The 26517-nt window shown below is 42.4% G+C and overlaps 1 protein-coding gene across 11 annotated transcripts in view; it reads left to right on the top strand.

Moving 5' to 3' along the window:
- LOC137360749 (fibrocystin-like) overlaps positions 1 to 26517 on the top strand; it is a 604145-nt gene that overhangs the window by 166232 nt on the left and 411396 nt on the right. For 10 of the 11 annotated variants that reach the window (XM_068026018.1, XM_068026015.1, XM_068026020.1 and 7 more), the window contains 3 exons: positions 1833 to 1976; positions 9790 to 10015; positions 10207 to 10363. In XM_068026018.1, coding sequence (XP_067882119.1) covers positions 1833 to 1976; positions 9790 to 10015; positions 10207 to 10363 — 527 coding nt within the window. The remainder of the gene's footprint in view (positions 1 to 1832; positions 1977 to 9789; positions 10016 to 10206; positions 10364 to 26517) is intronic. The other variant, XM_068026021.1, reaches the window with a different exon arrangement.

The raw sequence follows: 26517 nt of genomic DNA, 5'->3' as shown, positions 1-26517 counted from the left end.
GTCCCAATATTAACCTACTCTTTTGAATAGCTGAGCGAGACATCCACGGGAAGGAAGTAGCTTCTTACTTTAAATATGCAAATTTGCTCCATCAGGACCCGATCTGTAATATCAACCCGAGGCCTGAGCGGGGATCAGTGTTGATTCCCCTGTCTGACAAAACTTGCCGGGAGCCAGATCCTGGGCCAGAGGAGGCCTGGAGGGGGAAGTTTTCCTGTTCCTTGTGGGATAGTAGGTTCAGGAGTATCCTCCACCATTAGCAACAAGACCTCCCACTACTTGCCAGTGACCTGCTGTTTGTATGTAGCCCTGCCTGCAGACCAGGCTGCCAATTTTGCTGGCTATTGTGAGAGATATGGCAGCAGGCTATTTCCCTGGCCTTGCTGCATTTTCCCCACACTCTCCCACACCCCTGTCTGCCTCTCATTGTGGCACTTTGCTTTAATTAGGATCTTTTTTTGGCTCCTATTGAGCCTAGCAGGTATAGATCTTGAAGTTGCACAATAGTGTAACACAGACAATAGCAAGTCGGCAGCCTATTTTACATCTCCTCCTTTGCAGTCAATGGAAATAAAAGACAGGAGAGATGTAGGCTTTCAGTGCTGGAAAGTCTTTGACCGCACATTAAGATGCAATACCGTGCATTGGGTGCTAAGCAGGTCATGCTTTGGGCACTGATGGGCACCTTTATTAGCCTCTATGACCGGAACGATCCACAAGATCATTCTGAAAGGAGAACACAGCTTCAAGTGCAGTTGAAGAAATGTATGTTCTGATCTCTTTGGCCAGGGCTGTCATAAATACCTGCCTCGGAGCAAAACTCTGCGTGAATTCCATTTCATGACACAAATGGGATTTGCCAAGAGAGAAAAATATTTTTCACATTTTATACCCTGCTTTTGCTTTAGGCAGTGAACCAGAACGGAGGAGATGGGGTCTGAATTAATGTGGCACCATTGCAACTTTTATTGTTTTAAAGGCAGTTTGGGGTAAAAATTCCACTTTTGCAGTCCATTAAAATTAATGGACAGAAAAACATGAGGTGGCAGTGCGCAGTTCTGTAATATGTGCGGGCAATGTACATTGGAAGCACAGGAGCAGAATTGTTCCTCCATTGAAGTCAATCCTTCAATGTACTACATATTACCCTCAATCAAATTTATATATATAAATAATAGATTTACTTTTAACCACCTCCACGGGCATCATGGCCATAGGAGGGGCTCCCCAGCTGCTCAGGCCTATTGGTAAAAATTGCAGTCAGGTCCCAACGGCATCATCAGGACCCAACATGCATATACTAAAAAGGACTTAGCCTGCTTTGGAAACAGCATTGAGTTTACTGGCAGGCCTCTCCAGTGGGGAACCAGATCAGGGCCAGAAGGTACATTTGCATGTTTTTTAATGACCTTGTGAAGCCAGGATCAAGAGCAGCAGGAAATCTTAGGTCTTCCCTTGCCACAATTGTACACACTCCGACCTCTTCCCCAAACCTTTGACTGCAGGGACTCATGCATTACAGTTCGGCACTTGATCCCGCAAATGCACCTGTTCCTGGCGGGCAGTCTCTGGAATATGCAACTTGGAACCTGCTTTGGGCAGGTGTTCTTGATGCCTGTGATAAAAATCCTGGAGATCATTTCCCGGTGGCTCAAGGTTAGGTAACTACCCTTGTGGATTTTAACTGCCCATCTGCCCAGTTTCTGCCAGGCAGATAGATTTAAAATCAGCCATCAGGTTTTTCAAAAATAATAATTGAATTCAGACCTCTTACTCAACTTAAATTATAGCAACGACCTGAAAACGAATTATCCAACTACGTTTTGTTGCAGGATGTCTTGACGGAGGTCAAGTGACAATACAAGGAACTGGTTTTTCTCCCTCAAGCAGCACCGTTACTATCTGTGGAACTCAATGTGACATCGCATCTGATCCCTCGACAACTGTACTCACCTGTGTAAACCAGTCCCTCAATGGTTAGTGATACTTTGGAAAAAAAAAATCCTTTCCCTCCCTCCGGTTTTGAACTTTTCTCTTGTTATTAATTCTCCACATCTAATGCTGCTCTTCACTGAGAGAGTAAAACACTTCTCCTTTGCTGTAAACTCACTAAGCGCAGCACATACCAACTCTCTCCCTGCAAAAACATTTTCAAAAGTACAGATTGATTGGCACTGAAACCTTGCATACTTCACTGAACGGTGCTGAAAGTTCTGATGGCTAATTTTTCTGGAGATCTTTTGTTCATTACTGAGGGTTGTTTCCTCCATTGGTGCTTTATCAGAATTAGCCCCATGCTGTTATCTATCACTAGGTGGCAGTACACACAAACAACATTTGAATCAGAGTAGCGGTGGAAGCTCCTCTTCATGGCCAAAACAGGTTATTATTTAGTAAATTCATAATATAAAGGATAAAACAGTATCAAAACTGCTGGAAATTTGAACTTAAAGCTTGATTGTGTTTATTTGGGAGAATCTTAAAATTCCAATGTATTTTGAATTTGAAACTATTTTAAAATGAAAACCTCATAGTTTGATCATGTTTTATTCTTGTTGTCTGTTTTTCTTTGTTGTTTGACCTCCGTTACAATTTTTGTAATTCTTTGGGTTTTGGACTCTCCCATGGTACATTTTCTTCCAGTCCTGAGTCACAAGCCAGCCAAGTCACCTTATTAGAGAGCAGATGGCTAACTTCTTAATTATGCAAGAAGACATGGATCAGCATCATCTTCAGGTGCTTTTACATTAATGGGGCAGTTAACTACAGCCAATGGTGCTCATTAACATAATTGAACTGACCTCCTGAGGCCAGTGGCCACTGGAGATCTTTTTTTCATGAGTCTTGAATTTCTACCAGATCTCCAGATAAGGCAAAAATTGTCAAGCCAGCTTCCCCCATTTTTAGCAATGGTCGATATTGGTCTCCAGGTTTGATTAGCAGAAAAGTAAACAGAAGAGATGGCACATGAGGGTGATATTTCTCTGGTTTGTTGCTACAGCCCATAAAAGATATTAATTAATTGACACATGTCAGTTGCCAATTCACATGATTAGTATAACTAGATTGTTTTTATTCGAGAGGAAAGTTAATATACATTAAAATCCAAACAAATTCAATAATTTGGAGCTAGCTTACAAAGGTCTGGGTTGAGGCCGCATTGACATCATTTTGGGCTTGGAGGCACATTTTACTTTAAAAGAAAATGCAGTGTGCTGAATATAATGGGCTTGAATTTTCTGGAGTGGGCATTCCCAGGTCACTAGATATTTTCCTGCACTCGTCGGCTCAAAATTGTTTTCCTTGTAAGTTGTTTGAAGTGTCAGCTGATAATGGCATAGTGAAGGCAAGAGGGCATCTGGAACCTTGGTGAACAATGGGATCAAGCATGTATCTCAACCAATGAGATTTAAGGATTGAGAAATAAACAGAGAAAAAGAGTGAATTCAAAGGGGTGAGTTCAATGTTAAATCAGACACAAAAGAAATAAAAAGAGGAAAAGACTGGATTAAAAGGGTGAAAAAAAGAGACAATTGATGGGATTTTACACCCGCACCCCCATGAGTGGGCAAGGAGGTGGGGGAGGGCATAAAATGGTATAGGATGGTGGGGGTGTCTTGCCCATCACCTACCTGCCCCACTGCTATCTTACCAGCCATGGAGGAGGTGGCCACTTAAGGGCCTCTTCTCGCTGCCACTGTGATGTTACCAGTGGCAGATGGGCACTTCAGCACCTGAGAAGGCCGCCTAGTAATACCTGGTGGCCTCCTTGTGAGCAGGGAGTGGGGGGGATGCCTCATGGTCAGGCACCCTATGCCTCTCCCAGCAGCAAGAGATGCCCCCACTGAAACACCTTCCCATGCCCTATTGTTTACCCCCCCACCCCACCTACCCCGCTGGGGCGTAGCTGATTGTCCCTGGCAAGGTTTGCCCCCACGTACCTTTTGTGAGGCCAGCATCCATTAAGGCTCCATTTGCTGGGTGCAGTCCCAGCAGTTGCCACCACCACCAGTAGTGCTGCTGGGACTGAAGAGTTGCTGGCCCTCTGGTTGGTTTCCAGGGCCGGCAGAGGCGGGCTCGCCCTAGCTTTCCAGCTGGTGGGCGGGGCCACCAACTCCACATTAAATTCCGGCCAAAGGAAAATTAAGAAAACCAGGCCAATGCCCTGGGGACATGGGTTCAAATCCCATCACAGCAGTGGGTAGAATTTAAATTCAATTAAGTAATGAGTTCAATTAATAAATATCTGGAATTAAAAGCTAGTCTCAGTAATAGTGCCATGATTGTCGTAAAAACCCATCTGGTTTACTAATGTCCTTTAGGGAAGGAAATCTGCCATCCTTATCTGGTCTGGCCTACATGTGACTCCAGACCCACAGCAATGTTGTTGCCTCTTAACTGCCCTCTTGAATGGCCTAGCAAGCCACTCAGTTGCCAAGGGTAATTAGGGATGGGCAACAAATGCTGGCCTTCCCAGCAATGCCCACATTCCATGAAAGACTAAGAAAAAGAAAAATTCTAATTTAAAATTTGACATTTTTAATGTATCCAACAACAATTCATTACCTGAATGAATGAGATGCCACTTTTAATTGTTACCTTTCTAAACAGTCAATAACAATTATCATGTTGAAAGGGTACTTATGCTAATAATTATGGCCTTAACTTTGGGATGACCTTAATGGGCAATTAACGTGCAAATGTAACAACTTGAGATGCCATTTTTGTGAAGCTACTGGTGAGTGGTGTAAGCCATCCAGCAACTTGTGGTAATTCTCAATTCATGGGGTTTCTCTGCCTTGCCATAAGTTGCTGGCTGATCTGAATATTAATAACAGCAAATGTTGTTCACACGCCATTTATTGTGTGGCAAACTTTTGTCCATAATGTCTAAAGTGTATTTCCATGAAAGAATTGAGTCAATATATCAAATGAATGATATTTTTAAACAGTTTAGAGGTACATATTCCTATGGTCTATGTGCTGGAACTCTATCTAACAGTACTATGGGTGTACCTTCACCTCATGGACTGCAGCGGTTCTAGAAGGAGGCCCTTCACCACCTCCTCAAGGGCAACTAGGGATGGGCAATAAATGCTGGTCTTGCTAGCAACGCCTATTTCTAAAAAATGCACTGAAAACATGTGTAAATAGGAACATCCCAAACTGTTTCTCATCCAATGAATTACTTTTGAAGTGCAGTAATGTTGTTATGTAGGTAAATGCAGTGGCCTATCTGCAAAATTTCTTCGACTACACATTAAACTAATGTCCAATTTATCTGGTTGTAGTTACAAAGATACCAGTAAAATTTGCTGCCCTTCAAATAGCATCAAGGAAATATTTTACATTCACCAGAACAGGAAATAGCACCTACGTTTATCATTTTATCTGAAATATTCCGGCAATGCAGCACTCCCTCAGTACTACACTGAAGTGTTAGCCAGACTATGTGCTCAAGTCTCTGGAGTGGAACTTGAACCCACGACCTTCTGACTCAGAGGTGAGAGTGATGTCATTGATATCTTAAGAGTATAACTGCTGCTTCAAGCTCCACAAAACCCCCGCCACACCAAGACCACCCCCCGGCACCTCCCCCACCCCCCCACTGCCAACCAGTCCCCAAGATTGGTTCACCCCCCACCCACCTCACCGACTTCTTCTGGCCAATATTTCAGTGCCCCAGAGCTGGAACGCTGACCCAGAATGTTTGATTCCTACCTGGAGCTCATCAGCCTCCTGTCAGAGCAAAATGCAGGGATTTGAAAACAACATGACAATAGCATCTATCTGCTTCTTTGGCCTCATCTTGTGAAAGAATTTTGCAGAATGTCACCCAACTAAAAACGAAGCCTCTGCAAAAACACAGGTCAGTCAGCAGCAGAAGAAGATACATAGATTAACCAAATAGGTGAATATTAATGTTTTAGCTGTAAGGCTTGTTTAATAGGTGAGAGAGCCTTGCAAATCTGTTGTGGAAAATCTAAAATAAATGTATAGGGAAGGTTGTATGTGTGTCTGTATCTGAGAGAAAGGGAGCGAAGTAAAATTTTGATTCCTCCTTTTTCTGAGAGAAAAAAGTTGCCTCACATAGGTATCCTTACATAGGTACCAAGGTACAAGATACTTTGCTGCTGAGGTCAGAGGAAAGATTTTTTCTGGGGTCAGAGGGATGTTTCCTAAATTTTAATAATCTGGGTGAGTGCCTGTGCAACTAGGGGCACTGAGGAGACCAATAATTCTGGTGGAGGCTGCCCCTCTCTGGGGAGAGAAGCTGGGTCCCAATCTTGGAATCGTCACACAGTCTGTCTCATCAGCCCCATTAACAAGGGGCTAAGAAAATTGATCAGAGGGGTGAAAAATATTTTTCTGGAGGATCAATCCAGGCCTGGACCCACAGGTGGGCCCCACTTGTGCTGCTGTAGTGGCCGGTTTCCTTCCTTTTGCTGTGTGTATTGGTTCCTACAGTTACACCAGGTTGGGGACAACCAACTGCTGGCCTGTGAGGCAGCTGTCTGAGCTAAGTCTCCTTGAACACAAGTGATCTTGTTTGGGGCTGGTCTAAGTTTGGCCACAAGCAAGGACCTGTTGAAACTGGTGGGAAGTTGGAATTCCCAATCCCTCTGACACGCTTCATTTGATTTATGTAGGAGGGGCTGGAAGGGCTTGTGTTGCATGACCCTCAGAGCCAGAGGTCGGGATTTTGTCTGGGCAACGGGAGTCTCGGCCGCCAGCTGAAGTGCTGACGAGAGCCTAGCATCGCCTTCTCTGGCGAAAGCCCACTATATTATGTGCCAATTAGGCACCTAAGTGGACAGCAGCAGGCCTTCTCTGGGATTAAGGTCCCCGGAGATGGAAGTCCCGCCCTCTGAACCCTGGCAGCCAATCCGAGGCCGGCAGCTCTTTAGCTGAGCAGTGCCACCACAAAGGCAGTGGCTGCTGTCGGTACTGGACCCACTGGAGGAGCTGGACCCAGGCCATAGGTGAGTCAGGGTGGGAGGGGTTTTGTGGGGTGGGGGTCGCAGTGGAGGAGGGTGTAGAGGGGGATCAGCAGCAAGGGCAGGGTTCTCAGCTGGCCCCCATTTCCCGAAGCCAAATCCCTCCATCTGGCACTGTGCCTTTTAATGAGGGACCCTCCCCACTGCTGGAAATGGCAAACAACCCACACACATTTGCTTGGTGTGCTTCCCATGCGTTGACTGGCCTGCAGCCACTGGGCTAATACTGGCAGTGGCGGAGAAAGGCCCTTAATTGGACATTAATTGCCCACTTAAGGGCCTCAATTGGGGGCGGGGTGGGAAGGCTGTTCATGGGCCTTCCCGCACCGCACATAATATGGGTGGAGGCGGGAAGGTGACGGGGTCTCCCCCACCACCGTCCCTCCCGATTATACGCTCTCTCTGCCTCCAAAGTCACCGTGGGGGAAAGCATAAAATACTGCCCCCCCACTCCCCCCATCCCAAGTGTCTGAAGATGCAGCAACAATAAAAATTCCACTTTGAAGACTGTAGATTGATCTATGTCTTTGCTTGTAAGGAGCAATGTATACACTGCAGACTCTTTCAATGTCTTGTCCTCACATTCTATCATTCACACAGCCAGAATGTCATAATTTGAGAGAGTGCTGACAATCAGTGGTTGTCAATGATGGGTATTGTGAAGGAATTCCTTTGTGCATTTCTCTCAAACTGATCTACTACCATTAACATGGGCTGGGTTCGTGAGACTCCCAATGTTCTTCCAAATTATCTCCCTGATGAATCCTGTAGAAATTCATCCATCTTTCATTCTGAGTTTGTTTCGAGCTGCTGGCTGATTGTCTGAGTTTATATTGTTAATGTGCAGCATTATATTTATGTGTTACTCTTCCAGGCTAATTCAAATACTCAGCAAATGCCTACCAGCTGTCTGGTGAAACGACACATTGGCCTTTAATGAGAAAGTCTTTTGATATCATTTTTCTGTCATAATTTTTTTAAAAATGGAACTGCAGTAAAAAGCTGATAAAATCACACCATCAGAATAAGTTGACATTGCTGTGTTAAGTGATGGATGACCCAATGAGATCGGTTGCTCTTATGGCTGTAATGACCATGTTATTAAACGCATTTGACACAAGCACGGTGATCCAGTTTGCATTTTCAACTGTAAAAAAACTTAAATGTTATTTTGATGACAACTGAATACAAAAGAATTGAAGAGTAACACACTGTTACTCTGTGTAAGCTGAATCACCTGGAAAATGTTGTTCTGCTCATTTATTTATATACAGAAAAACATTGTATCAAAATTAATTTTTTGTAATAATTTACAGAAGCCATCCAAGAGATAAAGATGGAGGTAGAGATTGGCCTGTTAATGGGTCTTTGATTGCATGGTAATGTGTTATATAAACCATTTCACTGATTGTGTATGCAGGGGGTAGGAGATTGCTTTTGGTGAGGCAATTATATAATTTTTTCAATTTTGGGTCTTTGGTTTGCACAAAATAATTCTCAATTTTGTCATCCACTATGCCATTATTGGCTGTTGGCACCAATATTGAAACATTATTGATTGTGGTGTATTCATTTCAAGTTTATCGTGTGATAGTTGAACATAAGAAATAGGAACAGGAGTAGGCCATTCAGCCCTTCGAACCTGCTCCACCATTCAATGAGATCAAGGCTGATCTTCTACTTCAAAATCATTTTCCTGCATTATCCCCATATCCGTTAATGTTTTTAATACGTAGAGATCCATCGATCTCAGTCTTGAACATAGTCAACGACTGAGCCTCCATAGCCCTCTGAGGCAGAGAATTCCAAAGATTCACCGCCCTCTGAGTGAAGAAATTCCTCCTCGTCTCAGTCCTAAATGGCCTGTCTCTTATTCTGAGACTGTGTCCCCTGGTTATAGACTCCCCCATCAGGGGAAACATCCTTCTTGCATCTACCCTGTCGAGCCTGTAAGAATTTTGTATGTTTAAATGAGATCACCTCTCGTTCTTCTAAACTCCAGAGAATAAAGGCTCAGTCTATTTAATCTTTCCTCATTGGACAATCTCTCCATCCCAGGAATTAGTTTGGTGAACCTTCGATTGCCTAATTGTTGGGTGATCACTGGGAAATAATGCCACATTGCAGTTCATCTCACAGTCAACCATCATTGAGGAACTCAGATACTTTGTATTAGCATGAACACTATAATAAGAATATGATTTGTAGTGGTAAGCATTGAGGCTACATTTGCCAGAATTATTCTATCAAATATTTTTCCCAAAAGCACAAGTGGCAACAGATTTGTTTCAAATACTCCAAGGATAATTTTAACTTTTGGTGATGGTGTAAAGCAGGCGATGCCAGATCAGCTCTGGCCTGTACTCCCCGTTCGATTTTACTTTCTGTTGAGTACCCATAACCTGGCAGGTTAGATTAAAATGACTTGCTCTCTGTTAAGAGTAAATAATTGTTTCTAAATTCAAGAGCGGTATTTTGGCACATATCTTGCTTAAATTTGATAGGGTCAAGCTCAAAGTAATTGAGATGGTAACATTCAACATGCAGGTGAAAACTGTACGTGACCATGGTACATTAGTGATTTTCCTTTAAGGGCTTTTCCTTGTAGTTAAATGTAACCTTTGGCCTTTTTTTGAAATAAAAACATTGCTGGATCATATACACTAGCGGAAATGTATAATTTTATAAAAGCAATTTCCCTTCAGAATGTTTTTCTTCAAGAACAACTTTGGCATCAGACTATTTTACTTGGTGTTAAAAAGTGGTAACTGCAATATTGTCTTTCTGTCAGCATCTTTGATAAACCTGTGCAGTCTGATGGTGTCTGAGGACAACAGCTGCAATGCTACCAGCGCCCCGTACATACTGTGTGATATCACAATTCGAGTGGGCACTCAGGCATCTTCGTTACCGGAGGCCTTCATGTATGCCTGCGATGATGCCATCTGTGCTTCAACAGCGAACATTAGCATAGCTGCCGGTTCATCTCAAGCAATCATCACTGGCCTCTTCCTCAGGTAAGCTCCAACAAAAAAACAATCTGAAATGGAGGAAAAAAAAGGCATGAAATTAGAGAAATTTACAAAGTTTGACAAATTGCATCTTGGAGTAGCCACGAGCAAATGGCTTGTGATGATTAATAAGTGCAACAATAATTGCATTTCATTAAGATTGATGGCACCCCATTTAACCTCCCCTCTCATTTCAGCCCTAAAGTGGAAAAAGATGAAGTTCTCATCTATAATGGCTCCTGCAATGTCTCCATGGCGATGAAGGCAGTGATAGAGTGCGAGGTGTTTCGACAGCCAGAGCCAGTTACAGTGAAGTTAACAGAGACATTGGAACACTGGGGACAAAACATCCAGGTATCATAATGTCACGGAGCCTATTAGCTAACCCTTACACTGTCACAAACTGTTACAGGTGTGAACTAGGTTTGCTCAGGTGTCAAACCATGTAGGCCCTTAATATTGATTTAGGCAGGAAGACTTTCCTTTATTTTAAGGGAAGTGACAAGTGCAAATCGTTTTGATGAGCACTCTTAAGTGCTGTCCCATACTTTAGTATTGTTATGGATGATAAAATTGATGTGTTTGTATATTCTGACAGGTTCAGTTTACAATATAGTATCTAAGCTGCATAAATGGCTATTTTCTGATTGATATCACACCCCAGCTCTGTCAAAAGCTAGCTTTTTACCAATTTATAAGAAATTGTAGCTGATTTTATATTGACCCTAATTTTACATGGGAGGACTACTGTTCCATTAAAAATGGTATTGGTCCCTTCAAAATTATTTAAAATACAGTAGACTTGATGCTTTTGGGAAATTGACTGCATAGTTATAGGCACTGGGGTAACACTATTTTACTGAAAGTACTTGAGGTTTCACAAGATCACAACTAAAAACTGAACAGTGTACATAAGAGAGCTCTTTTTAATCTGGGGTTCATATTGTCAAGGTCTGAAATCCTCCATGGCAATTCAGTGCTGACCTGCTATAATGAGAGAAGATAATGTTGTTTGTTTATTTCAGCATATCTTCACATTTATTTATATGAGTAAATATTACTAGCCTGCTTTGAAAATGGGATTGAAAGTGGGATTAGGGGCTGTGCGAATGGTTTTAGGATATTTGTCAGACTTTTAGATATTCCATACTTTGTTGCTTGAACCGCTCATATACTCTGATCTGAGACAGTCTCAGGACCAGATACAAAACACGCACATCTTGAGACGTCACGAGAGATTTCATTTCTTGGTTGAAACCTGGGGAAACTGAGGTGGGAATGTTGGGAAAGCTGCCACCCCACCTTACTTCTATGGATACAATAGATCAGTGCGGGTGTAGGCTCAGGTATGACTCTTTATGGAAGCCCCAGAAATCCTGGGTCGACACAGGGAAGAGAGAGCCTCATGTAATAGGTTCGTTCTCCTTCTCTCTAATCCCAAGGGAATGAGCATTCATTTGGTCTATAAAGACCCATAATGGCTTGTCTTTTTTTTTTGCTCACTGGCATCCAGGCAGTTGACTTAACTCTTGGCAAGGCATTATAATGAGAGATTCAGCACTGTTTCTGACGATGGTCCCAGTCGAGTACTCCTTACCCTATTTCACCCTGTTCCCTATTGCTGAAACTCTTCTGGATGCTCTCAGTCAAGATTACAGCAGGCTAACTGTAAAACTGCACAAAATGCAGAGGAAGTTAGTCATTTGGAATTTTAGAAAGGAAGATAGGAACAGGAGTAGGCAATTTCACCCCTTGAGCCTGTTCTGCCATTCAATTAGATCATTGGTGATCTGTATTGCAACTCATCTACCCACCTTGGTTCTTGCTTAACGAGAGGAGTCAGAAGCATGGAAAGCTGGAGCTGCTGGGTGAAATATGGCTTCAGACTGCAATTACCACTTTTGGGAGTCCGCACTAGAATGGACTGGCTTGGCGGGAGCTAGCGATTGAGGTCAATAACCATCAATCTTCTGGTGGTACGTACTAGTGTGTTACTCATGGAACGTATGCACTCTGAATTGTAGCACTAATGCCGTTTAGTGCCATGCTAACGAAGTGTCATATTTCAGTGCCCATTAGCAGCTGCACAGGATATCTGCATTGGTAATTGTGGAGAGGATAGGAACACACAACTTTACATTGAAGTGGCACAGGGAGTGCACCAGTGGTAAATATGGGTAATTTTAAAAATACTATTCAGGGCTCACCTCAGCCTTACGAACATACGAATTAGGAGCAGGAGTAGACCACTCGGCCCTTCGAGCCTGCTCCGCCATTCAATACGTTCATGGCTAAACTGATTACTCCATATTTCTACCTACCCCCAATAACCTTCCACCCCCTTGCTTATCAAGAATCTATCTACCTCTGCCTTAAAAATAGTCAAAGACTCTGCTTCCACTGCCCTTTGTGGAAGAGAGTTCCAAAGACTCACGACCCTCTGAGAGAAAAAATTTCTCCTCAGCTCTGTCTTCAATGAGCAACCACTTATTTTTAAACAGTGACCCCCTAGTTCTAGATTCTCCCACAAGGGGAAACATCCTTTCCACATCCACCCTGTCAAGACACCTCAAGATCTTATATGTTTCAATCGAGTCACCTCTTACTCTTCTAAATTCCAGCCTAGTGGATACAAGCCTAGCCTGTCCAATCTTTCCTCATAAGACAACCCGCCCATCCAAGGTACTGCCTCTAGTGCATTTACATCCTTCTTTAAATAAGGAGACCAGTACTGAACACAATACTCCAGATATGGTCTCACCAATGCCCTTTATAGCATAACTTCCCTACTTTTGTATTCAATTCCTCTTACGATAGACGATAACAAACTACTAGCTTTCCTAATTACATGCTGTACCTGCATACTAACCTTTGACAATTCATGCACTCGGACACCCATATCCTTCTGCATCTCAGAATTCTGCAATCTCTCACCTTTTAGATAATATGCTTTTTTATTCTTCCTGCCAAAGTGGACAATTTCACACTTTCCCATATTATTCTCCATTTGCCAGGTCTTTGCCCACTCACTTAACTTATCTATATCCCTTTGTAGCCCCCTTATGTCCTCTTCACAAGTTACTTTCCTACCTATCTTTGTGTCATCAATAAATTCAGCAACCATACCTTCGGTCCCTTCACCCAAGTCATTTATATAAATTGTAAAAAGTTGAGGCCCCAGCACAGATCCCTGTGGCACACCAATCGTTACTTCTTGCAAACCAGAAAATGACCCATTTATGCCTACTCTCTGTTTCCTGTTAGCTAGCCAATCTTCTATCCATGCCAATATATTACCCCCTACACCATGAGCTTTTATTTTCTGCAATAACCTCTGATGTAGCACCTTATCAAATGCCTTCTGGAAATCTAAGTACAGTACAGCCATCGATTCCCCTTTATCTACAACACACGTAACTCCCTCAAAGAACTCCAATAAATTGGTTAAATATGATTTCCCTATCACAAAACCATGTTGACTCTGCCTGATTACCTTGAATTTTTCTAAATGCCCTGCTATAATGTCTTTAATAATAGCTTCTAACATTTTCCCTAAGACAGATGTTAAGCTAACTGGCCTGTAGTTTCCTGCTTTCTGTCTCCCTCCCTTTTTGAATAAAGGACTAACATTCACTATTTTCCAATCTAATGGAACCTTCCCCAAATCTAGGGAATTTTGGAAAATTAAAACTAACGCATCAACTATCTCACTAGCCACTTCTTTTAACACCCTAGGATGAAGTCCATCAGGATCCGGGGACTTGTTCGTTCGCAGCTCCAACTTGTTCAGTTCTACTTCCCTGGTGATTGTAATGTTCTTAAGTTCCTCCCACCCTTCAATTTCCTGACTTACAGCTAATACTGGGATGTTACTTGTATCCTCAATAGTTACAGATATTACTGCACGTGTATAATTTGGTACTATGCTACAAGCTCACAGAATTTACTTCAGTTTGTAAAGTATTAATGGGCTCTTCATCTCAGCCATCTTCAGCACTGCTTTCTTAACATTCTGTGATAACAAGTGGTGTGCTGAGTTTTCTGTCCCAGCATTTCAGCCAGAAAAATGGTGCAGAAGGATGCAGTGAATATATATATTTCAATTAACTTCCAAATACAACCCTCCTCCACTTATTCTATCCATGCTTATCATAGGCAGTCACCTATATCAGGCAGATGTTGCTAATCGTTTGTTAGTACCAAAGGAGATGATTACAAAAGTGCAGTTTAGAAGCTAGTAAACAGGTGAGCTATGTTGGGCAGACTTTGTCACATTGCTTTACTTCTTTGCACTACCAATTTGGTCCAATGCCACTAGGTTGGATAAATAGTTGTTTCCATGAGCTTCCATGCAGTGAAATAATTGATCAAAGTACAAATTTAATTGAAGACAAGAGCAGGGAAATTCAGCACATACACCTGTGTCCTTTTATTCGCAAAATTGGCCCCTTCATGAGTGCTTGCCTGGAAGTGTGGTTCTCGATTAGAAAAAAGGATAGAACATGGAAGTGTGGTTTGGAATTTCACACCCAAATTTCTCTCTCTATATTCCCAGCTGTTACAGATAGAGGACAGATGTAGTTAGTCACACGGATGCCTCCTGCATTCTTGTTACTTGTTATACCATGCATCGCTATAACAGGCAAATCACTTAAACACCAACATGCCTGCTATAAGCAGTGAGGACTATATTGATTCATCAGTGCTAACATTTGCATTGGGTTATTGCACAAGATAGATTGTTTGGTTTTCCTAATGGCTCATTGGGGAAATGCACCATGAGGTGTGGCACTGAGCTGTACAGACCAGGGATATCCCTGTTCTGAGCTGAATTAGCTGGTCTCGGATGAGACAGTAGTAAGCCCTTCGTATCCCAAGGCAGAGGGCTAATGTTTCCAATATAAAAACAAAAAAATCTGGAAATAATACCATAAGAAACAGGATCTGGAATAGGCCATTTGGCCCTTCAAGCCTGCTCTGCCATTCAACAAGATTATGGCCGATCTACCTCAACTTCACCTTCCTGTACTATCCGTATTTCCGTTAATTCCCTTAAAAGACAAAAATCTAACAACCTCTGTCTTCAATATACTCAACATCTGAGCATCCACAGCTCTCTGGGGTTGAGTATTCCAAAGACCCACAATCTTTTGAGTAAAGAAATTTCTCATCTCAGTCCTAAATGGCCTACCCCTTATTCTAAGTCTGTGACCCCGTGTTCTAGATTCCCCAACAAGAAGAAACATTTTCTCAGCATCTACCGTGCCAAAACCCTTAAGAATGTTGTACATTTCAATTAGATAACCTCTCATTCTTCTAAACTCCAGGGAATATAGCCCTAATCTACTCAATATCTCCTCATAGGTCAATGCCCTCATCCTAAAATCCAGTCTAGTGAACCTCTTTGCACTCCCTCTAGGGCAAGTATGCCCTTCCTTAGGTAAGGAGACCAAAAGTGCACACAGTACTCCAGGAGTGTACCCAATGTCTTGTATAATTGTAGTAAGGCTTCTTTACTCTTATCCTCCAATCCCTCTGTAGCATAAGCTAACATTCCATTTGCCTTCCTAAGTGCTTACTGTGCCTACATGTTAAGTTTCTGTGATTTGTGTACAAGAACACCCAAGTTCCTCTCACCTGCTGAGCATTTCCAGCATTTTCTGTTTTTATTTCAGATTTCCAGGATCCAAAGTGTTTTGCTTTTGTATTAACTAATATTTCCACTTCTGTTCACTGTCCAGTAATCCCTGCTGGAAAGTATATATCAGGTGGACACAGCATCCAGATTGATTTTGAACCATAGTCATTACGGCACAGAAGGAAGGCAGTCAGCCCATCGAGTCCGTGCTGGCTTTCTGTAGAAGAATCCAGTCAGTCCCATGTCCCTGCTCTATCCCCATAGCCTGGCATGTTTATTTCCTTGAAATGCCCATCCAATTTTCTATTGAAATCATTAATCATTACTGCTTCCACCACACTTGTAGGCTGCGGGTTGCATGTCATGACCACTCGCTGTGTAAAAAAGTTCTTCCTCACATCCTCCCTGCATCTCTTGCCCCAAATCATAAATCTGTGTCCCCCAGTTCTGGTACCATCAGCTCATGGGGACAGTTTTTCTTTTGTCTATCTTATGTAAACCTGTCATAATCTTGTACACCTCTATCAAATCTCCACTCAATCTCCTTTGCTCCAAGGAGAACAACACCAGCTTCTCCAACCTAACCTTGTAACTAAAAGCCCTCATCCCTGGAACCATTCTGGTAAATCCCCTCTGCATTCTCTCAAGGACCATCACATTCATTCTGAAGTGTGGTGACCAGAACTGTACGCAATACTCCAGTCGGGGCCTCACCAGAGCTTTATAAAGGTTCAGCATAACTTCCCTGCTTTTGTACTCAATGCTTCTATTTATGAACCCCAGATCCCATATGCTTTGTTAACTACTCTCTCAATATGTCCTGTCACCTTCAAGGATCTGTGCTTATGAACCCCAAGGTCCCTCTGTCCCTGTACTCTCTTTAGAACTGTGCCATTATGTCCATATTGCCTTTCCCTATCCCTCTGCCAATATGCATCATCCCATACTTCTTCATATTATATTCCATCTGTTACTTGTCTGTCCATTCTGCTAGTCTATCTATGTCCTGTTCCAGTCGATTGGTATCATCCTTACTGTTTGCCGTACCTCCACGTTTGGTATCATCAGCAGATTTTGAAATTTTACTCCATATTCCAATATCCAGGTCCTTTATATAAATCAAAAAAAGCAGCAGTCCTAGCACTGACCTTTGGGGAACACGATAGTCTATTATCCTCCAGTCTGAAAAATAACTATTTACTATGGCGCTATTTTCTGTCCTTAAGCCAATTATTTATCCAAGCTGACACAGAACCTCCTATTGCGTAAGCCTCAATTTTGTTAGCCAGCCTTTTATGTGGTACTTTGTCAAACCTTTTCATTAAATCCATATAGACAACATGCACTCATTCCCTTGATCAAAGTTCTCTGTTACTTTCATTAAATAATTCACAACTTGCCTTTTACAAATTTGTGTTGGCTATCCTTAATTAACCCAAACCTGTCCAAGTGCCTATTGATTTTTCCCTGATTATTGTTTCTAAAGCCTTACCCACCACTATTGTTAAACTGACTGGCCTGTAGGTACTAGGAATGTCCTTACAGTCTTTATTGAGTCAGGGTGCCATGTTTGCCGCTCTGCATTCTTCCGGCACCTCCCCCATATCTAAGGAAGATTGAAAGATTATGGCATGCCTTCCACTATCTCCACTCCCACTTCCTTTAGCAACCTGGAATGCAAGCCATCCGGATCAGGCGACCTATCCATTCTAAGCATAGCCGGCCTTTCCATTACATCCTTCCTATCAATTTTCACCCCATCCATTATCTCTACCATCTCTGCTTCTACTGATATTTTATCAGTATCCTCTTCCTTAGTAAACGACAGTACAAAGTACTCATTAAGTATTCTAGCCTTGTCATGTACCTCTAATCATATATTACCTTCTGTGTCCCTAATAGGCCCCACCTCACCTCTTATTACCCACTTACTATTTACATGCTGGTAGAGGATTTTTGGGTTCCCTTTTATATTAACTGCCATTCTATTCTCATATTTTCTCTTTGTCAGTCTTATTTTCCTCTTCACTTCCCTTCTCAACTTATTGTATTTGGCCTGGTTCTCACTTGTAGAATTTACCTGACACGCATCATACACCCTCTTTTGTTGTTTCATCATGTTCTCTATCTCCCTTATTGTCCAAGGAGCCTTGGCTTTGATTCCCCGAAATTTCGCCCTTCTTGGAATGTACCCAGCCTGTATCTGAAACTTCTCCTCCTTAAAGATAACCCATTGTTCTGTTATGGTGGAATAACTCTGTGAAACACACTGGATGGAAACTTACCGACATTGTATATATTGGTGTGTTAAGGCCATTCCGGGTCCCGACACCACAAGGATCAGAGGACAAGGGAATTCTTATGGAAGGCGGCCAATTAAGAGGCCTCCTCTGTGTTTGCCTTCCAATTAAGGATGGCAGGTGGTTTCCCAAAGTGGAAGACCCAATAGGAGGGCCACAGCACTGGACAGATGGCAGCCCCACCTCGAGAGTTGGGGTTCCCTGAGACAGTTAGGGGAGCGTGAGGGTGCCTCAAACTGGAGGTGCTCTCAGACACCAGCTTAAATGTTAAAAAAAGGAAGGTTCACAGCTCTTAGGGCCATCAGTGCGGAGGGGAACCCTCTTCACAGGAAGGGTTATGGCTGAGGCTGCAGCCTTTTTATTCCTGCCGCTCATTCATTGGGCTAGTGAGAGGAGGTACCAATATCCCTCTGGCCTGCCGCTGGGAGGCCACCTCCAAGCTGCGACCAGCCTCTGGACTCAGCAGAAGGGGCCTACCTGATGCCGGTAAGATATCGCCAGTGTATGAAACCTGCCCCTAAGTGGGGCTTTAATTGGCCTAATTGGCTATCCGCCGCTACTGAGCAGGTACCAGCTGCTGTAGTAAGCCCATCTCCGGCACAAGTGCACGAAGGTGGGAACGCATGGGGAGCCCACCCAACACACAACTTTCCAAATTTCCCCTCCCCCGCCTCTGAGGCCCCCTCCATGGGGCTGATATGATTCCGCCCACTGGCTCAGTTCTCAGTAAAATAGTGGTGATATTGGTGATGCAGTGGAGGGCTCCTGACACCTCTGGAACTGGTCTTTAGTGAATCATCTCCTTCAGGATGTGATTATTTTGTTTGTAGCACAATATTTGTAGATAAACTTGGTGGAACACCCAACAGCCATGCTGCTTTACCTGTAAAGAAATAAAGATCACTTTTTTTCTTACCAGTGTAATGCAAAGTGAGTAATAGTAAAATGAGGCTCTTCTGGGGTGTAAAAAAACCGCAGGGAGAAAGATAATTTGATCTGCTGATAGCAAGTGAAGCCTTTAGTTGAGCTGACAGTCCACTTTTCAGTATGTTTCTGTATTGTGCAGAAGATCTTTTAGAAATTAATGTTGAAACTTTAATAGCCTAAATTGATCTTTCCCTGGCACTATTTCAGTTCCTGTTATGTTCTATCCTGGCACCTAAAGATTCTGAATACCAAGCCACTGCTGCCTTTAGATTAAATTAAGCTTAAATTAAGATTTATTGGCAGCAATTTTTTGTTCTTAAAGAATAACTAGCCAAAACCTCAATTTTTATCATTTGTGATTTATATTTTAACCATTTTTTAGGGCATTGGCCCCAATTTTAACCCTGCCTGCTTGGTGGGAATGGTGAGTTAAATTGGTGGCTTAACACTAGCCTCATCCATCGGCCACCACGTCATCCCCACAGGCTTGAGATTGGAGACTGTCTCAGGACATTTAAATGAAGCCCAGAAGCAAAAGTTGTCTGGGCTTCACATTGGCCCTCGTGCAGGCACTATTCTGCTGCTCAGACCCCTGCATGCTGCTCTCTGGCCCCAGGTTAAAATTGGACTGCAGAATTACGTATTGTTATTTAGAATCTTCAGCACAGAAGCAGTCCATTTGGCTCAGCTGGTCTATGCCAGTATTTATGCTCCACACAAGCCTCCTCCCAGTCTAATTACATCTTCCTACTCTGCCTTTGTGTCCCTCAATTGCCTTGTCCCATCTGTCCATGCTGTTATCCTATCTTTTCCTGAACTATTTTACAAGCCTTGCTGTTTGCCAAATCGTCCTTACTTGAATATCCTCAACAAATGTTGATATTGTGCTCCCATAACAGGTTCAAATTTTAAAATTTATAATATATATGTGTGAGTGTGCATAAGAGGAAGAGATAGAGAGAGAGCAGGAAAAGCAAAGGTGATCCAGTATTAACTACTGGGATGCACCATTTCTAACCCATCTCCAAACTGAGTAACACCCATTGACTGGAAAAACCTTTCCCTGCCTGTTAGCCAGCTTTCTCTCCATGCTGCTTATTCTTGAAATTTTTGTAACAAGTTTCCTGTGAAGTGCCTTGTTGAATGACTTCTGAAAATCCATATACAACACATTTATCAAAATTCCCTTTATCTAAAGGGCGGCACAGTGGTGCAGTGGTTCGCACCTCAGCCTCACAGCTCTAGCGACTCGCGTTCAGTTCTGGGGACTGCCTGTGTGGAGTTTGCAAGTTCTCCCTGTGACTGCGTGGGTTTCTGTTGGGTGCTCCGGTTTCCTCCCACAGCCAAAGACTTGCAGGTTGATAGGTAAATTGGCCATTGTAAATTGCCCCTAGTGTAGGTAGGTGGTAGGAGAATGGTGGGGATGTGGTAGGGAATATGGGATTAATGTAGGATTGGTATAAATGGGTGGTTGTTGGTCGGCAGAGACTCAGTGGGCCGAAGGGCCTGTTTCAGTGCTGTAACTCTAAAAAAAATAAATAATTGATCGCTTCTTCAGAATGCTCTATTAAATTTGTCAAACAGATCTGGGGTTGGTGGGGGGGAGGAATTTAATGTTCATGTTCCTTTCAGAGGTAAGTGTTGGCTTATGATCAACCTGTGTAGAGACTGTAGACACTAACAGTGCTCTGCAACAGACTCAATGGAAGGCCATCCCTATGCATTAATTTGACAAATAGCTGAATGCATCCTTTGCATCAAAATTGTTTTGCTAATGTGAGGTTTTTGAGGCCATTCAGTAATATTGCTTTTATTTAGGCTGGTACTTTGACCTATACTGGTGCACATACTCGGATTACATTACCATTTCACGTATTGCTATCTGCACAGCTACAATGAAGCTTTGATCATAGACATCCAAACGCCAGCTGACTAAACGACTCTCTGGTGATCTCAGAATCTCTGTTCAGATAGAAGCTGGTAAAGCATTTCACACACACATATTGATAAACCTCTTTAAAATGTGAATGAAAAATAATGAAGTAGTTTTAAGGCCTCTTATTTACAAGCTGCTCCAGTTCTCAAAGTCACAAAGAAATTTCTGGCCTGCTGATCTGGATCAAACTTTAATGAAAGAATATATTCTAAAGATTTTATGTGGTGTCCTGTAGAGGGCTATCTGATGCACCTTCAGGTTTAATGAGAACTGAGTTTATAACCATTTTTGGATTTTATTCAAAACTATATCTTTCTTTGTACAACTTGTGAAATTCTCAAAAATTGTAATATTTCAAATCTGTTGACTTTTTCTGAACAGTGAAATTTTGAATTGAATCACCTGGACATGCTATATGAACAACATTACAGACGCATTTGGCACAATAGGGGTCAAATGTATCATTTTGTTTTATCGTGGGCTCCTATTTACATGAAGGTGTCATCTGCTGTTGACTTATTTCACTCCTTCAACATTTCAATGTCCACAATTTTCAATGTGGCAGATTCATTTGATGACTTATGAATGATTACCTTCAGTCAGCTTGAATTTGCATAGTAAATTAGCATAGTGATAAAGCTAGGTAACAGAATTGTCAATAAAACTCATATTGGTCTGTGTATTTGTTACATGTTTTCATGCAAATGATGGCTAGTGCTGTTTGAAGCTTCAAAGGATAATAACATCATTTATTTCCTCTTTTACGCTGAATTAACTGCTGTGCTTTATCTCACATTTTAAAAAGAATAAAACATAAAAAGAAATCTGGAATTGAAAGCTAGTCTCAGTAATGGTACCTTGAAACTGTCATTGATTGTTGTAAAAACCCATCTAGTTCACTAATGTCCTTTAGGGAAGGAGATCTGCTGTCTTTACCTGGTCCAGCCTACATGTGACTCCACACCCACAGCAATGTAGTTGACTCTTAACTGCTCTCTGAAATGTCCTAGCAAACCACTCAATTCAAGGGCAATTAAGGATGGGCAACAAATGCTGGCCTTGCCAGTTACGTTCACATCCCAGGAAAGAATTTGAAAAAAAAAATTGATATTGGAAAACTAAGCATGGAGCTGATGTTTGCAACCAAAAAAAAATCAGATAATGTGTTATTTGACAGGCTACGCAACATATATTAGCTCTTACAGCACCTCAGGCACCATTACTTGACCAGGGGTTGTTGAGCTCCAGATGCTACCAGTCAGAACATGCCATCATCAGCTTTTATCTGTTTTGATGCAAAAAACTGACCCAAGGTGCCAGTGTGACAATCTTCAATTAGTGGGATTTCAGTTGACTGGAAAATATGGCGATAGAAGACAATTGATGATTAAACTTTGTTTTAGGAGATGGAATGCTTAGAAAACATAGCACAGATTAGTGTTATAATGTACCCCGGGGTAATGCGCTAATTGGTCAAAATTTCCACAATTGCTATTAACACTCGCTCTGGTGAACAAAATACCTCTTACATGTCTTCATATTTTGAGTTCCTGTGTGCAAAAGGAAAACTAAAGTTCAGCATTTGTGACTAGGAGATAGCTCAGAATTATGAATTCATGAGTAACTTCTTTACTTAGAGAGCGGTTAAAATTTGGAACTCACTACTGCATTGTTTAGTTGAGGTGAATAGAGTAGAAGCATTTATGGAGAAGCTAGATAAGCAAATGAGGAATAGAAAGTTATGCTGATAAGGTTGGATAAAGAATGGGAGGAGGCTCATTTTTTTTTATTCGTTCGAGGAAGTGGGCAACGCTGGCCAGGCCAACATTTATTGCCCATCCCTAATTGCCCTTGAGAAGGTGATGGTGCGCTGCCTTCCTGAACCTCTGCAGTCCTTGGAGTGTAGGTACACCCACAGTGCTGTTAGGAAGGGAGTTCCAGGATTTTGACCCAGCGACAGTGAAGGGACAGCGAGAAAGTTCTGAGTGAAGATGGTGTGTGACTTGGAGGGGAACCTGCAGGTGGTGGTGATCCCAAGCACCTGCTGCCCTTGTCCTTCTAGGTGGTAGAGGCTGCGTGTTTGGAAGGTGCTGTCGAACAAGCCTTGGTGCTGCAGTGCATCTTGTAGATGGTACACACTGCTGCCACTATGCATCGGTGGTGGACGGAGTGAATGTTGAAGGTGGTGGATGGGGTGCCAATCAAGTGGGCTGCTTTGTCCTGGATGGTGTCGAGCTTCTTGAGTGTTGTTGGAGCTTCACCCATCCAGACAAGTGGAGAGTATTCCATCACACTCCTGACTTGTGCCTTGTAGATGGTGAACAGGCTTTGGGGAGATAGGAGGTGAGTTACTTGCCACAGAATTCCCAGCTTGTGACCTGCTCTTGTAGCCACAGCATTTATGTGGCTGGTCCAGTTCAGTTTCTGGTCACTGGTGATGCCCAGGATGTTGATCATGGGGGTTTCAGCAATGGTAATGCCATTGAACGTCAAGGGGAGATGGTTAGATTTTCTCCTGTTTGAGATGGTCATTGCCTGGCACTTGTGTGGTGCAAATGTTATTTGTCCTTTATCAACCCATGCGTGGATGTTGTCCAGGTCTTGCTTTATATGGACATGGGCTGCTTCAGTGTCGGAGGAGTTGTGAATGGTGCTGAACATTGTGCAATCATCAACGAACATCCCCACTTCTGACCTTATGATGGGGGGAAGGTTATTGATGAAGCAGCTGAGGATGGTTAGGCCTAGGACACTACCCTGAGGAACTCCTGCAGTGATGTCCTGGACTGAGGTGATTGACCACAACCAGCTTCCTTTGTGCTGGACATGACTCCAACCAACGGAGAGTTTTCCCCATGATACCCATTGACTCCAGTTTTGCTAGGGTTCCTTGATGCCATGCTTGGTCAAATGCTGCCTTGATGTCAAGGGCAGTCACTCCCACCTCAGCTCTTTTGTCAATGCTTGGACTGAGGGTGTAATGAGATCAGGATCTTAGTGGCCCTGACGGAAACCAAACTGAGCGTCAGTGAGCAGGTTATTGTTGAGCAAGTGCTGCTTGATAGCACTGTCAACAACCCCTTCCATCACTTTGCTGATAATTGGGAGTAGACTGATGGGGTAGTAATTGGCTGGGTTGGAGTTGTCCTGCTTTTTTTTGTGTGCACAGGACATAGCTGGGCAATTTTCCACATTGCCGGGTAGATGCCAGTGTTGTAGCTGTACTGGAACAGCTTGGCTAGGGGCGCGGCTGGTTCTGGAGCATAAACACTGGCATAGACCAGTTAGGCTATATGGCCTGCATCTATGCTGTAATATTCTATGTAAATTTAGGAAAGAAAATGTGGAACCATAATCTCTCCAAAAATAATTCGTAATGTCACTGTTCTGGTTGTGTTGTGAGTTGGTTTATTTCCTAAAATGTATACCTATGCCCAAAACCTGCTTTTTTTCTTGCTTTCTGCAGGATTTCCAGCAAGTTTAAAATATTGGTGAAAGTGATTTTTCCATCAGGCATGGTTTTAAAAGCTGCCAGCAAGCAGAAATGTTGCAAGGTCTTTAGAAAATATGATATGGGGAGAAAGAAGGCACATTTTTGTTTTAATATATATTACCATGATTTGAAAATCTTCCTTCAGCATACTTATCATAGAAGCCAGTTAATGATAACTGGTGTAAGATCTCTGAAATTCCCCATATATGCACATTCACACACAACATTTTGAAAACTGCTTTGAAAAGCTCTGATTTTTGTTGTTGCGTGTTTAGTTTCCATGTCAACACAGAGCTGGTTTGGAAAATACAAAGGCTTTTTGTTTTTATCAACCCCCAAATTTTTGGGACCTATTCTGTCATGATACATTACAATAGTGGTTACATTTCAAAGTACTTGATTGGCTGTAAAGCACTTTGATACGTGCGGTGGTCGTGAAAAGCGCAATATAAATGCAAGTTTTTTTCTCTGATCAAGAAGTGGAAGGGGAGACTGCCTTTGTAAACTATTGATTGTGTTGGCAAATCAGTCTATTTCAGTATCTTGTCCTATTTCTATTCACAAACCTAAAGGAAGAGATTAGCTGCATTGGAATTGTGTGAATCATGCCCCTCTGGAATAGTCTGCCAATGGAATAGTGCCTTTGGAATTAAGACACTCTCAGATACAGTACGTCTTGGGAAAGTTGGGGGTCTTATCATCTAATAAGTACTGAATTTCTCATCAGTGTATTTCTTCACTGGTAAAGAAGGTGTCTTCCTTTAGTAACCACAGGCATTTTAGTGAGATGGATGGGTGACCTAGGCCTGTGTCAAACTTCGATTGATGCCACTATCAACCCCAGCACTTTCCAATGATTTGTAAATCTCTGATAGAGTGTGTTATCTATTTACTTGCATCAGGGCATTGCCCTGCAGTCATTTAGAAGGTCAAGCTATGAGGACAATCTTTGTTGCACTAAATGAGGAAAAGACCCCACAAAAAATAAAAGCAGCTGTCGGGGCTGTAGAGTAGGATAAGCTAAATTACTTCCCTTCAGCAGGATAGTCCTCAGGCTATGTTCTGAATGCGGAGAGGAAGCTACAAAACGGCGCACATTAACTTTTATAACCAGAAGTATAGTTTAACTCCTGTGCTGCTGAATTTCTCATTGCATAGGGGGAAACTGCCATAAAGTATATAGAGCAGGCAGCTTAGAATATTAAGGAAATGAGTCAGGAAATGATGGTTCCAAATGATGCAATATGCAACATGTGTAAAATGTAGCATTGATACTGCATTAATACTCTCACATCACCAGCTGCACCGTAGGTTTCAGAAAGACAGCATCTCATTTGCACAGCTTGACTGGAATCCTGATTCTTCTACCCAAGAGAGAGCTCCATGCATGCATGGATATACACACACAAATACGGAGAGCAGCTCTCCCAGCAGTTAATATTTAAATGTTTAGATGGTAAGGAAAGCAGTGGTTTTACAGTCTAAATATTTTAAATAGCTCCAGGTGAATTTAAAAAAGTGCCCAGGAAGTGCAAGGGTCACCGTCTTATACTGAAATTGACGTTGGAATTAAACACCACACAGTGACAAAATCAAACAGCTTTAGATTACCTCCTTCAGGGAGTCATCTCTCAGGAGTCAGGCTGGGTCTTGACTGTGGATTTATATTGCAACTTTAGTGTCGGTGTAAAGCTAATATTGTAGTATAAATTCACTCTTAAATACCAGGATGACCTATATAAGAGGTTATAGGAATATAATAACATTTTCACTGGCCACAAGCAGAAGATTAATTTAAAGTTTGTGTTGTAGCCCTATGGAATTTTATCTTAAGGTGGCAGGACATATTGAGAGAGTAGTTAGTAAAGCATATAGAATTTTGGGCTTCATAAATAGAGGTATTGAGTATAAAAGCAGGGACGTTATGCTGAACCTTTATAAAACACTGGTTAGGCCCTAACTGGAGTATTGCATCCAGTTCTGGTCATCACACTTTTGAAAGGATGTGAGGATCCTTGAGCAGGTGCAGCAGAGATTTACCAGAATGATTCCAGGGATGGGGGATTTTAGTTACAAGGTGAGGTTGGAAAAATTGGGATTGTTCTCCTTCGAACAAAGGAGATTGAGGGGTGATTTAATAGAACTGTACAAGATTATGACAGGCTTAGATAAGTTAGGTAAGGAAAAACTGTTTCCATTAACTAATGATCCAGG

This window comes from Heterodontus francisci, chromosome 3, assembly GCF_036365525.1.
Source record: "Heterodontus francisci isolate sHetFra1 chromosome 3, sHetFra1.hap1, whole genome shotgun sequence".
NCBI lineage: Eukaryota > Metazoa > Chordata > Chondrichthyes > Heterodontiformes > Heterodontidae > Heterodontus > Heterodontus francisci.
Note: the sequence above shows the minus strand (reverse complement) of the source record. Positions and strands in the feature narration are given on the sequence as shown.